At 41.7% G+C, this 13984-nt stretch overlaps 1 protein-coding gene across 2 annotated transcripts in view; it reads right to left on the bottom strand.

The window, feature by feature from the left end:
* LOC126187521 (ER membrane protein complex subunit 1) overlaps positions 1 to 13984 on the bottom strand; it is a 118537-nt gene that overhangs the window by 25396 nt on the left and 79157 nt on the right. The window contains exons 7-8 of one of the 2 annotated variants that reach the window (XM_049928661.1): positions 11396 to 11512; positions 8204 to 8221 (exon numbers count right to left, since the gene is read on the bottom strand). In XM_049928661.1, coding sequence (XP_049784618.1) covers positions 8204 to 8221; positions 11396 to 11512 — 135 coding nt within the window. The remainder of the gene's footprint in view (positions 1 to 8203; positions 8222 to 11395; positions 11513 to 13984) is intronic. The other variant, XM_049928670.1, reaches the window with a different exon arrangement.

Here is a 13984-nt window from a genome sequence, read left to right as displayed (position 1 = left end):
AAGTTAAAATTTTCAAGGATGAAACTTTACAATCATTCACCAGATTTTCCTGAGAATCGTGCAAAACTAACTAACTAGTCAATGTATTATGCAGAGCATGCAGTTCTGCATTAGGAAATGATAATGTCATTGGCATGACTTTATTCAACACAACAATACAGGACCACATTGTTAGTTGCAAATAACAGTCACATTAGTGATTTAAATTTGAAATATGCAATTCTTATCATCAAGGAAGATGTATTAACATCAACAATCTTATGCTAAATGTTACAGCCCTTTAGTATGAGCACATGTAATCAAACAGTGCGCAATACCAGTGCCTCCACAGACAGCCTAGAGGGGTCACCTCGCAACCTAAACAGATGGTGTAGCAAGCACTGAGTCGTGTACCCAACGGCCAAATATAATCCTGGTATGCCAAGCCCGGTGCGCCAGGCCCTCGGCCTCACTTATGTTTACTTACTTATTTACTTCTGATAACGTGTCTGTACAACATGACAACACTATCAGCAGAGAGTGTCTCAAACCATGCATATACAAATCAAGACTGCAGCAACTGATAAATGTCAATGTAGACTGATGCCATACAGAACTGGGATGAGTCGAACTAGGAAGAGTTGTACTGACCTCTCAGCTCATGACATGATCAAGGTTCAATTTGCAACACTACAATAGTGCCATATAATAAAGTTTTTATAGCGAAACATTTGTTTAACTGCAAAAATAATGAAACATCTGTTCTACAAATCTTAGAACTCAGGAAATTAAATCTGAACCAATGAAGAATCCACTGATCAAGTCATTCTAGAAGTTACATACAGCAGAAAGTCAACAAAATTCATGAGTATTGAGCAAAAGTGACTCAGGGAAGCAATTTTGATATGGATATATAATCACATCCTCTATTTTGTGGATGGTATAGAAAACACCACCGGCTAAATAAAAGCAGAAGATTTTTAGTATGACATTTTTTTCAGGTTTTTATACACACATCTGTAGTTTTCAATGGCAATATAAAGATATATACCAGCAGTCAAGCTTTACAAGCAATGTTATTAACACCATAGCATCCCATTCGATTGCTAAGTATTTAAAACAGATTTGGAAAACCTCCACCAAAACAAATGTGATAACCATGTCATCAGTTAAACTATATTTACATTGCGCACTTTTAAAAAGACAGGTAATTATAATTAATTCATCCACTAACATAACATCACATGTAAGAAACACTAATGATCCTCTAATAATTTTCATAGTAAGCAGCACAGTGAAACAAATGGTGATCCACTGCCAATAATATAATAAATAATCTAAAATATGGTTTTATGCCTTCTGGCTTGTATTAAATCACTATAATATTCATAATCATTTAATATGAGAAGAGTCAATTAACTATAAGTTAGATGTTTATGATTATTATCTACTTGGAAAAGAGGTTTACTGTATCCTCTATCTTTCCAGTGGTGAAATATAAAATGTTTTACTGACTTGTTTTCATAATCTGTAATAAACCATTTCACAGCTTTTTCATAATTTTTCATGTAGCTGTAAGCTCATTATGATTTACAAAGAAACATTAATAGTATCTCTCTTTGCCTACTCACTTTACCACTGCAGCTCTTATTTTTGCTGCCCTTCAGTTCCCACTTTCCTAGGAACATGAAGTTCAACAAAGCAGCTGCTGTTGATGAACTGTGGGTTGAATGAAGTTTAAATTTGGACCAAAAACACAGAAATAGCTCCTGGACATGATTTAACACTTGTGTGCCAAAACTGCACATCCCAGAGAGTGGAGGGAGGCCAAAGTGGTCACACTATTGAAACTAATGAAGGAACCAAATTACCCAAAAAGTTTCTGACCTGTGTCATTGTTCTTCCATGCCTTTAAGATCATGGAATCTTTGATATTCCATCAGATCACAAACATCCTAGAAAAGAAATTCGTGCACTAGCAAGTAGGCTCCAGACCTGGGAAATCATGTTCTGGCACATTACTAAACCTGACATGACGCAATAAGGACAGATTTGAGAGAAATAACACTACTGGAGTGGTCTTCATTGACCTCACAGCTGAATATGCCACTGTCAGCAACTGAAAGGTATTGACTGAACTGTATGACATGGCGGGAGACTACCATCTGACATCCTGGGTTGGCACCACTCTCCCAGTACGAGATTCTGTGTCAGCCTCCATAGGAAGAATAATACATAGAGGAATCGAAAGATGCCTTACCATAACAAGGTGTCCCAACACCATGCTGTACAAAATATACAAAAATGACAAGCCAATACCAAACCACATCACACAACATGACCCGACAATATGGCAGTGGCAGTGGTACCTTCTCAGAGTACAAGAGAAACTGACACAAGTTCCAAATACACTCTATGTTATATTGTTAACCACCCGAAGTAAAAAAACACCCAACCAGCAAGATGCACATTTGCATCTTTCACCTCAGTAACAGAGAAGCACAGCAAGAACTCAAAGCAGAAATACATCTAGGTGTGACCCTGGATTACACCCCAACATTTAAACAGCATATCAGGTCCTGATGAGCAGGACACTTAGTGCAATCTCCGACTACTACAGGCATATGACACTGGATACGCCTGATACTGAGTATGCTGTTTCACTGCGGAAGGCATCTCCACATGTGAGGAAGGCAGTCAAAGTAAACAATACCAGTGTGGATTGCAATGGGAAACCTGAAGTTGACACTAGTGCACAAACTCTACCTGCTCATTGTCACTGCATCCAAATGAGCTGGGACACTGCATCCAATGCGGAAAGAACAGAGATGGAAACCAAGTCCACCAGTCAATGTACGGATCTCAGCACATTGGGAATTCCCTGTGATCCACGAAAAGGTTTCTGGAAAGAATGCAGATCTTTATGGGTGCCCTTCAGAGGCACCATGTGGGGAGGTGGACAGCAAAGCTGAAGAACAGAAACATTCTCCTGAGAGAGGAGCCAAAAATCAGAAAGTGTCGTTGCTTCTTTTGCAAAGCCGGTCACAGGTGATGCTCCAAAAACGACCAGCTTCACAAAAGAAGCGGCGACACTTTCTGCGCAACCCACCCATCAATTTGGATGACAATGCGCGGGCGCATACAACGCAAGCTGTAGCTGCTCTGTTCGTTCGATGGGACTGGGCAGTATTGTACCATCCACCATACTCCCCAGACTTAAGTAATTGTGACTTTGATTTGATTCCGAAGATGAAGGAACCACTTCGTGCCATTCGCTTCAGAACAGTTCCAGTGATTCAACAGGCAGTAGACCGCTCCATTCGCACAATCAACAACAGAACAGGCTCTGCTAATGGTATACTACGCCTTCCACATTGCTGGCAATGGGTTCTACACAATGCTGGTGACTACTTTGAAGGACAGTAACAGGTGCAAACATATAACTCTTTTGTATCGGCTGTGAATAAATAATTGTCACTATTTAAGTTCCAACCTAGGTATAATGGGATAACAACATTATTATTTGTCATTCAAGGAGTATGTTGCACCAGTTTCTATAGGAAAGTTCAGGCTTCACTGTATCTGATGCTTGATCAGCTAAAATCGTAATCTGCATTTACTGAGCAACAACCCTGCTCAAGATATTCTTGATCCTGTATTGATAACTGAATTACAGGGTATTCCAAAATGATCTCGGCAGCTTTGATCATGTATATTTCAGAAATGCGGATAGGTAAAACGGTGCAGTTTGTGGCATAATATCCACAAAGGCTAGTTACTGATGAACACGCCCAGCCCACAGCAGATGGTACAATGTGTAAGAGAGACCATATCTCATACCCACATCCAGCAGAACTTCTGGACACATTACAGAAGCACACGACCATCCCGTCTGACTATTGGACAGTGGTACACAAGGTTTAAGGGATACAGAAATGTCAAAGAGGATGAGTTTTGGGCATCCGAGCATGAGTGATGCAGATCTGGAAAAGGTGCAACAGGCATTTACTCAAGCCCAATTTATCAGTCAAGCATCTTGACAGCTGCAACAACCACCAACCACAAAAGTGCTGCGCAAGGTACTGAAGCTTAATTTCCACAAGGTGCAGCTGCTATGATTCGACCAGATGACAGGCCAAACCGTAAAGCATTTGAAACTGATATTCTGAGTTGTTTCGATGATGACCCAGACTCTCTGCAAAAGGTGACATTCATGAATGAAGATTGCTTTCATGTGTTCAGGAAGGTAAAACAAAACAATGGAGGATACAGGGCTATGAGCTAGTTACTTAGTTTACTAGTTAGTTTCATGTTGTGCGGGTCATGTTGTACGATATATTGTAGTGATGTGCACAAGTAATTTTACATTCACATCTCAAATTACTTCGTAAATATGGTTACATACTGAACATTCTAACTTTTTTTTAAAAATATACAGATGTCAGTTAGTAATTTCTACCCACAGTCTTTTACACATTACTATAGAAGAAATTTCACTTTATCATGGAAATTGTGCATAACAGTCTACAGGTAAACGTCATGTGCTCTTCTTCATGACCATGTGGTGGAACTATTTTTTATTGCAGAGGTGTCAATAACCTCAACGTTTTACCTTGGAACAGCTTGCATTTCCACAGGTCAATAAATCTGCATCTTGACATCATGCTGCAGCAGGATAGCACTCCTCCGCATTCGACCCTATTGTTAAGAAAGATTTGGACAACATTTCCAGGTTGCAGGATTGACAAAGAACCAGTTTACTTGGAGAAGGATTCTGCCTACCAGACCCCAGTGTTCTGCAAACTCATGTTGGAGTAGTAACTACTCATGTTTCTAAGGACATGCTAGGCCAGACGAGGGAGGAACTGGAATATTGCTTAGATATCCTGTGTGCTACAGACGACACACACACTGAACTCTGTTAAACGGGTACTGGAACTTTAGGTGTGCATGATCATTTTGCTGCAAACTGCACTTTTCTACCTATCCACAATTATGAAATATATATGATCAAAGTTGAGAAGATAATTTTGGATACCTGGAGATGAAAATCAAAGAAAAGCAATGTTAAAATAGAAAACTGGAATATGTGAATCAAAGTTAAAACATACTTTATTTTGAAGACAAAAATCTCGAAACATGATACAAATACAAACTGAAAGTTTCTGTAGGACAGACTACAAAAGAAATAATGAAAGCTTAAAGGAAAAAAGTTCTCTTCCATAAAAACCAAAAGATGTCTCTGTTTGGGTATTCCGTAAAAAGGAAAAAAGTTCTCTTCCATAAAAACCAAAAGATGTCTCTGTTTGGGTATTCTGTAAATGTATACAACTGTTGGCAAATAATCTGGTTCTTTTTAAGGATTTTGGGTTTCGTGCCAATAAATACAGAACTGTTACTAAAATAGACTCTAAGCTGCAGGTTTGTAAGGTTTTTCTTGTTGATAAAAAAGGAAAAACATACAGTAAAAGATATATTGATAATGGAAGAAAATGTTAACTCCAGAGTGAGTTGGAACATGTACTGCACTTCGAACTAGAGCAGTGGTGTAAGGCTTGGTATTCTGATTCCCATTTTGAGGAAATAACAAATTATTGTGCTTCAAACAACAACAAACAACTACAAGAAAATTTTTCCTCTAAGTATATCAGTTACATTTTGCAATATTGATACAATAAATGAGTTTAATTACACACATCTGGATTACTATTATTAGTGCTTGACATTTTGGACTGTGGGCAAGAGTATAGTCAAAATACTACAGACAAATTTATGTTATGTAACCAAACTAGCACTGATATGACCAGGTTAGCAAAATAGACTCATTTAGTACTAATTACTCAGAAGTGTCTACAGAATAGAATCTAAAAATGCAATGGATGTCCAAGGGTATCAGGTGGGCAAATGTACGTCACAAACTGCTCGGATTTAAGTGGTATCTTAGCACGCCAATTGATAACCTCTCTATTTCAGGCTGTTCAGAAAAGCTGAAAACAGTACATTTATAGGCATGAATGGGTGATCCGTCTTGCTGATATTTGATCAAAATGACGTTGTCTGGCGTAATTTCCCTTATGATATTCATTCTGGCACAAGTAGTACACTGAGAACTGTGTCAGATTCTGGGAAGAGAACAATGTAGTATGAATGCAAGAAAGGATCAATGTGATTTAGCAAGTTTTGCTAGAACAACTAATATAATGCATATATTATGAAAAGGAGAGATTGCTACTCATCATATAGAGATGTTGAGTTGCAGACAAGCACAACACAATAACTGCTAGAATGTGTGATCTTCCAGCCAATGGCCTCCTTCTGAATTAAGACATCATACACACATTAACACAAGCCCACCTCAAAAAGACATGACCACTGTTTCTGGCCACTGAGCCAGTGGTGTGTGTGTGTGTGTGTGTGTGTGTGTGTGTGTGTGTGTGTGTTTGGAGGGCGAAGAGGGGCAAAAATGAAAATCCAAAGCAAAGCACATCAAAGTACATATTTGCAAACATAATTTCAAACAAATCAACTGACCATAATTGAAAATGATGTGTAAGGGCTACTGTTTCTTTGGAATGAGCCACAAAATAGAAAAAAATGCAAGAGAATACAAGCAGCTACCAAGTATTTCCACTCTGTTCATCACACATACTGTAGGATGAAACTCTTCCCCTCCTCCGAATATGACCTTATATAAAACACGTATTGTTATAATATTGACATACGGATTATAAGCAGCAACACTGACTCAAACCACGGGTAGTTGCTTCAAAGCAACTAATTATAGTTCATCTGCTCTTATCTTTAGAAACCAAAATAATATCAAATAAACCAATCAGAATATAGGTAAGAAAATTGATTTGAAAACTGCAGTTCTGACTGGGAGCACAAGAGAATATTTCAAAGGGAATCTAATATGGATAATACACAGAGGACACCCTTGTGAGATTTGGGTAAAATCCTTACAGACATTGGAGAGAAAGTCTATTCATGTATAATACAGAGAATGTAGTTGGACAGAATGAAATGCAGTAATATCTGAAACAGTGAAGAGACATGGTAGACTGGCTTACATACATATTTAAGCAAATCCTGAATGACAATAATGTGATTGAAGCCCAGAAAGTACAATGGCCATAGTACTGAAGAGCTAAAACTCACACTGAAGCACACATTTCTCCACATAGACAGACACAAGCAGACATTTTGAATGTCTGCTTGTGTCTGTGTATGTGCGGATGGATATGGGTGTGTGTGCGCGAGTGTATACCTGTCCTTTTTTCCCCCTACGGTAAGTTTTTCCGCTCCCGGGATTGGAATGACTCCTTACCCTCTCTCTTAAAACCCGCATCCTTTCGTCTTTCCCTCTTTGGGATACGTGTGTGTGTGCGAGTGTATACCCGTCCTTTTTTCCCCCTAAGGTAAGTCTTTCCGCTCCCGGGACTGGAATGACTCCTTACCCTCTCCCTTAAAACCCGCATCCTTTCGTCTTTCCCTCTCCTTCCCTCTTTCCTGACGAGGCAACAGTTTGTTGCCAAAGCTTGAATTTTGTGTGTATGTTTGTGTTCGTTTGTGTGTCTGTCGACCTGCCAGCACCTTCATTTGGTAAGTCACATCATCTTTGTTTTTAGGTGTGTATATATATATATCTGTGTGTGTGTGTGTGTGTGTGTGTGTGTGTGTGTGTGTGTAAAGTAATTTGGAGGCGAATAAACATTTGAAAGACAATTTTTCAGACTTAATATCACTGGTATAAAAGTGATGTCATGCACACCACTTCTGTAATCGTAGTATTTAAAGCCTTAGATACCTGATCATCACAAGAATCATATAAAAATTTCAGAAAATCAAATTTTAAAAACGCTTGAAGTATTTTCCTGAAGCATTTCCCATGTATCAAAGTGGGCTTCAGAGTATACCATTCTGCCTACCGACCTGAGTGACCACATGCTTCAATGCACACACTGATCTTTCTTATCTTGTTCTCATAGTCCTTACAGAAGATTTACTATTGTACTATGGAACAAGCTGAAGCAAGAAATTTTTTAATCACAAATCACAGAGAGAGAGAGAGAGAGAGAGAGAGAGAGAGAGAGAGAGAGAGAGAATTCTATCAAATGATTGCAATAACACAGCATGCACAAAAAAGCCATGCTGCATAAAAAGCCATTGCATTCCAACAACAAAGTGAATGCAGGTGAAGGTACGCACCAATATTATTACTTACATGAGACACCAAAGTCCACTGGGAGCATAACAGAAAATAAAAATCATTATTATTGTCTAAGTATTGAACTACTATTATACAATAGAAAAGTAAGTTGGTTTATTTTTCTATACAATTATAAATGAAATTTAAAGAAAATTGTTAGTCATGTTTACCACATGTTAACAACATGCTTATGAAATGAAATAACAATTCACCTCAGCCACCTTTTTCCCTGGAAATTCTCAGGTGTATGTAACACAACTACATTTTCATCTGCTATATATTAAGCATTGAACATGTTTTTATGAGTTTTTTTTTAATTGTGCTACTTCTATGTTTCAAACTTGTGCAAATCAGTCCAAATTTTGTAGGAATGTGGATAAATACATGTAATTAATGGTCATCCTGTTGTTTTGTGGAAGCTGTAGTCCTTAAGCAACACAATTTTGTTCGTCACATTCACGGTTTTAGGAAAGCCTGTAACTGTTTCATTCATGATCTAAATGATGAAAACTGCACCGGTTACTCATTTTTTCATGCTTAGCACATTGTGTTTTGAGAATTTTTGCTTATTTTCAAGTGCATTTGTCTACATGGATAGTTTTGGTGATGTTTGCATGTGTGCTTTTCTGCCTCTCTTGCGTCGTTTTGAGGCTATAAGGTATGTGTTGCATATTTTGTAAACAAACAGTGTAAGTGATTATTTTCATGTGTATGATATTCTGTATTATGGAGGACACACAAGACCTTATACTCTCAAAAAGACGCAACATAGGCAGAGAACCCCACATGCATTCATTATTTAAATCATGAACGCCAATAAGAAAAAACCCGTACCAGACCGTTCATTGCCTAAGTCAACAAAAATTTAATTGGTTGCCAAACTATGTCTTTCTAACGTCAAAACTGTGGTAGACAAAGCTGGGAACCAGAATGGAAAATGCTATCATAGCGTAAAGAAAGGCGATTGTGTCATGGGCATAGTTAGGGACATAAAAGACGGCAATTAGCTTTTTGACTTATCTGGCAGCTTCAAAGACATTTAAATGAGAACATCTTCACATATTTGTGCTTTTTTTACATGTTAAACCTACTTCTCTACTGTAGTCAGCTCTCTAAGCTGCAATGTGTTGGCACACCTCCATCTTGCAATTTATTGCCTCAAGTCCCCATTCCTGTGTCCAAAATCTGTAAGTTTCGCCAGCCATAGCAAACAATATACAATATGAACATCAGCAAAACTGACGAACTGCGGATTCCTGTGTGGAAATGGGAGGAGGAAAGGTACTATGAACATGTGTCCAAAATGCATCATTGCCACGGTAGATGCCGCTGACGAATGAAAGTTCCTCTGAATATGTGCCGAGTGCTCCTTGTATGTTGCAGGCTGTGTGACTGACACAGCATACTGAAAGCAGCAGAATGAATACGCAGACTCATGCTTTGGCTTATACCATGTTGGCAGGCCAGTTGCTTGGAATTGTAGTAGAGTTTTTCTCTATATCCTGTAGAACTTGGCCCTCCAAATCTGGTGCAGGCACAGTCTGCTGCCTCCATGCAAGTTTGCCTGTCTGAAAGGATCCATGATCACACAAATGCCCAAAAGGGGCTTGTGTGATGTGGTTGGCATCTACGAGGGTACTTATTATTTTGGTACAGTCATACTGCCTCTCAACTGTTTTCATCCACTTGGCTGTACACAAACAACGATCTCTGTTTCTTCCAGACATGAACACCAGACCGTACCGCTTTTTACAGTATGCTGTGTCAATTACACAGTCTGCAACACACATGGAATACATGACACATAGAGGAACTTCCATTCATCAGTACCCCCTACCGTGACAGTGCATTTCCAGTCACATGTTCATAGGACCTTTTCCCCCATTCCCAGTCAGAAATCCGGTCCTGCAGCTCATCGCTTTTATTAGTGTTCATCCTGTATAATATCATATTGCTGAATAGCATGCATGTAATAGCTAAAAAGTTTCTTGGAGGAGATAAAATTTTGTGGGGGTGGATTTATTCCTGGGAGGGAGAAGGGAGATTGACATAAACAATTTTTTGATTTCTGGGTGTAAGGGGCTGCTTTTTTCCCTGGAAGGTACCATCTCTTCCCGAAACTCGCCCTTTGTTACATGGATAGTTAGGAATGTAACAACAAATAGACTCAAATTTGGGTGCTTCTAGAGTATAGGACGCATCTATAATAGGAAGTATCTGAGAGTGGGCCACATCTATAACAGGAAGTATCGCAGAGTGAAGGTGCTCGCAACCTAAACTTTAATGACACATTCTGTCGTACTGCATGACATGACAAATGTCATGTTGGATGACAAGATGGCATGTGTCATATCATATGACTTGACATCATGTATCATGTTAGTTTACCTGGCAAGACACATTATATTGCAGGAAATGGGAAATAATACTATCAAGTAAAACTAGCACGAATATGTCAACACGTTTTGATTTAATTATCTCTGAGGCTGCCAGATACATTGAAAAGCTAGATCCCTTCTTTTACATCGTATGTCTAGGCCATATTTACCTTTCTTTGTGCTGTGATAGGAACATTTTTCATTCTGGTGATTATGTACACAAACTAGTTAGAGAGCTTGTCGACATGTACACAATTACTCTTGTTCAGCCAATATCTCAATAAAAAAAAGAGATACTCACAGATAATGGTGTAACAGCATCAAAACACGCAAGTTGAATACTCAAACTTATTTTTATAAAATGTTACTAGTACATGTTAATGAAACAATGTTTACCTTTTAGGTATCAAAGTAATGTACCAATAAAAATTAATGAGTGGATAATTGTTTATTGCCTGACATACAATAAGTTTACTGTATCTCCCCTAAAATTTAGTTCTTGGGCTATTGACATGCTTTCTTATTCTCATGCTAAGTTCTATCCCAGCTCTCAGTTTTAAGAATCTTGCCCCTCCTCTTCCAGCTTACAAGCATGCTCTTGTGTCAGCAACGTCACAGCCAGTTATGAATTATAGACAAATCTGCTTTACAATATATTAATTTCTGTACAAATTATCGTAGGCAAATCTCTTACCAAGAGATAGTTAAATGTTCTCAATGTATTTCTACACATGGAAGCAGAAAAAAAAAAAGTGAAATGAAATTGGAAATTACATTTACCTTAGCATCAATTTAGATACAGATGCTATGCCCGATTTTAAAAACTTACATTCTTTATTATCAAATTCCTTTTCTATTGCAGCATCAGTGTCAGAAACAGGCAAATCCAACATTTCCACAGCCACAACAGATGTTAATGCTTCTTCACGCACCCAAAGCATTTTTCCTACAATTACATAGACCAATTATGCACAATTAGGAATAATGCACAATAGCTATATTTTCCATACTAATAAAAAGTGAACATACTCCTTATATATAACACACAGGCATTGGATGAGAATATAAGATTGTATGTACATGTCTTTAAACACAGAGGAATCACAGAAGTGCATACACAGTCTAATTGTAAGCATCATGAGTGGGTAACAGGTAGTAATGTATCAAAAAGAGTAGGTGCAAAAATATTGTGTGCAATTTGATCCTGAAAAACTGTGCCTTAATCAGCAACAAAAAACGTATGGAACACTGTACAACCCAGAATGACTCTCTCTTCATTAACAAAAGTTATTCATATTGCCATTTTTCAAAGATAAGTAAATGTGAAAATATAGGAGACGTCTAGTGTTACAGACAAATATTGTAGTCCATTGTTACGTATAAATATTGTAGTCCATACACAAAGTGAAATAAGCTGTAAAAGAAATAAATAAAAGCATCAAGAATAGAATGATGAAACTTTGTATGTATTCTTCCCATCACCGATTTTTATTTTCCATCCAAAAGTGGGAGTTATCAATCTAAAATAGGGAGTTCATATGTGCTGCTGAAGATGATTTGTACTTCTGAATAATTCTTAATCGAAATTAATCTTTGAAATATCTATGACCATTAATCTATTTGAAATGTACTGATATCTGTATCTGGCTATCAATGAAAAGTAATAAACACATTTACAGCTCAGAAAAAAAAACTGTTATCTGGTCTCAACAGAAAATGTAACTGGTTACAAAATTTCTCAACCCAAATACTGAATAAAAGATTCTTTAGGAATTCATAGACAATGCAATAGAGGGGGTGGAGGGGGAGAGGGGGTGGAGGGGAGAGGGGCTGGAGGGGACAGTGGGTGGAGGGGACAGTGGGTGGAGGGGAGATGGGGTGGAGGGGAGAAAGGATGGAGGGGAGAGGGGGTGGAGGGGAGAGGGGGGTGGAGGGGAGAGGGGGTGGAGGGGAGAGGGGGTGGAGGGGAGAGGGGGGTGGAGGGGAGAGGGGGGTGGTGGGGAGAGGGGGGTGGTGGGGAGAGGGGGTGGAGGGGAGAGGGGGTGGAGGGGAGAGGGAGGGTGGAGGGGAGAGGGGGTGGAGGGGAGAGGGTGTGGAAGGGAGAGGGGGTGGAGGGGAGACGGGGTGGAGGGGAGAGGGGTGGAGGGGACAGTGGGTGGAGGGGAGATGGGGTGGAGGGGAGAGGGGGTGGAGGGGAGAGGGGGTGGAGGGGAGAGGGTGTGGTGGGGAGAGGGGGTGGAGGGGAGAGGGTGTGGTGGGGAGAGGGGGTGGAGGGGAGAGGGGGTGGAGAGGAGGAGAGAGTGCGGAGAGGAGGGGAGAGAGTGGTGTGGGTGGGGAGAGAGAGGTGTGGGTGGGGAGAGAGAGGTGTGGGTGGGGAGAGAGTGGTGTGGGTGGGGAGAGAGTGGTGTGGGTGGGGAGAGAGAGGTGTGGGTGGGGAGAGAGAGGTGTGGGTGGGGAGAGAGAGGTGTGGGTGGGGAGAGAGTGGTGTGGGTGGGGAGAGAGTGGTGTGGGTGGGGAGAGAGTGGTGTGGGTGGGGAGAGAGTGGTGTGGGTGGGGAGAGAGTGGTGTGGGTGGGGAGAGAGTGGTGTGGGTGGGGAGAGAGTGGTGTGGGTGGGGAGAGAGTGGTGTGGGTGGGGAGAGAGTGGTGTGGGTGGGGAGAGAGTGGTGTGGGTGGGGAGAGAGTGGTGTGGGTGGGGAGAGAGTGGTGTGGGTGGGGAGAGAGTGGTGTGGGTGGGGAGAGAGTGGTGTGGGTGGGGAGATGGGGGACGCGGAGGGGAGATGGGGGGACGCGGAGAGGAGATGGGGGGACGCGGAGAGGAGATGGGGGGACGGGGAGGGCAGATGGGGGGACGGGGAGGGCAGATGGGGGGACGGGGAGGGCAGATGGGGGGACGGGGAGGGCAGATGGGGGGACGGGGAGGGCAGATGGGGGGACGGGGAGGGCAGATGGGGGGACGGGGAGGGCAGATGGGGGGACGGGGAGGGCAGATGGGGGGACGGGGAGGGCAGATGGGGGGACGGGGAGGGCAGATGGGGGGACGGGGAGGGCAGATGGGGGGACGGGGAGGGCAGATGGGGGGACGGGGAGGGCAGGGGTGATGGGGGACGGGGAGGGCAGGGGTGATGGGGGACGGGGAGGGCAGGGGTGATGGGGGACGGGGAGGGCAGGGGTGATGGGGGACGGGGAGGGCAGGGGTGATGGGGGACGGGGAGGGCAGGGGTGATGGGGGACGGGGAGGGGTGATGGGGGACGGGGAGGGGTGATGGGGGACGGGGAGGGGTGATGGGGGACGGGGAGGGGTGATGGGGGACGGGGAGGGGTGATGGGGGACGGGGAGGGGTGATGGGGGACAGGGAGGGGTGATGGGGGACAGGGAGGGGTGATGGGGGACAGGGAGGGGTGATAGGGGACGGGGAG

Source organism: Schistocerca cancellata, chromosome 1 (genome assembly GCF_023864275.1).
Source record: "Schistocerca cancellata isolate TAMUIC-IGC-003103 chromosome 1, iqSchCanc2.1, whole genome shotgun sequence".
In the NCBI taxonomy this organism is placed as follows: domain Eukaryota; kingdom Metazoa; phylum Arthropoda; class Insecta; order Orthoptera; family Acrididae; genus Schistocerca; species Schistocerca cancellata.
Note: the sequence above shows the minus strand (reverse complement) of the source record. Positions and strands in the feature narration are given on the sequence as shown.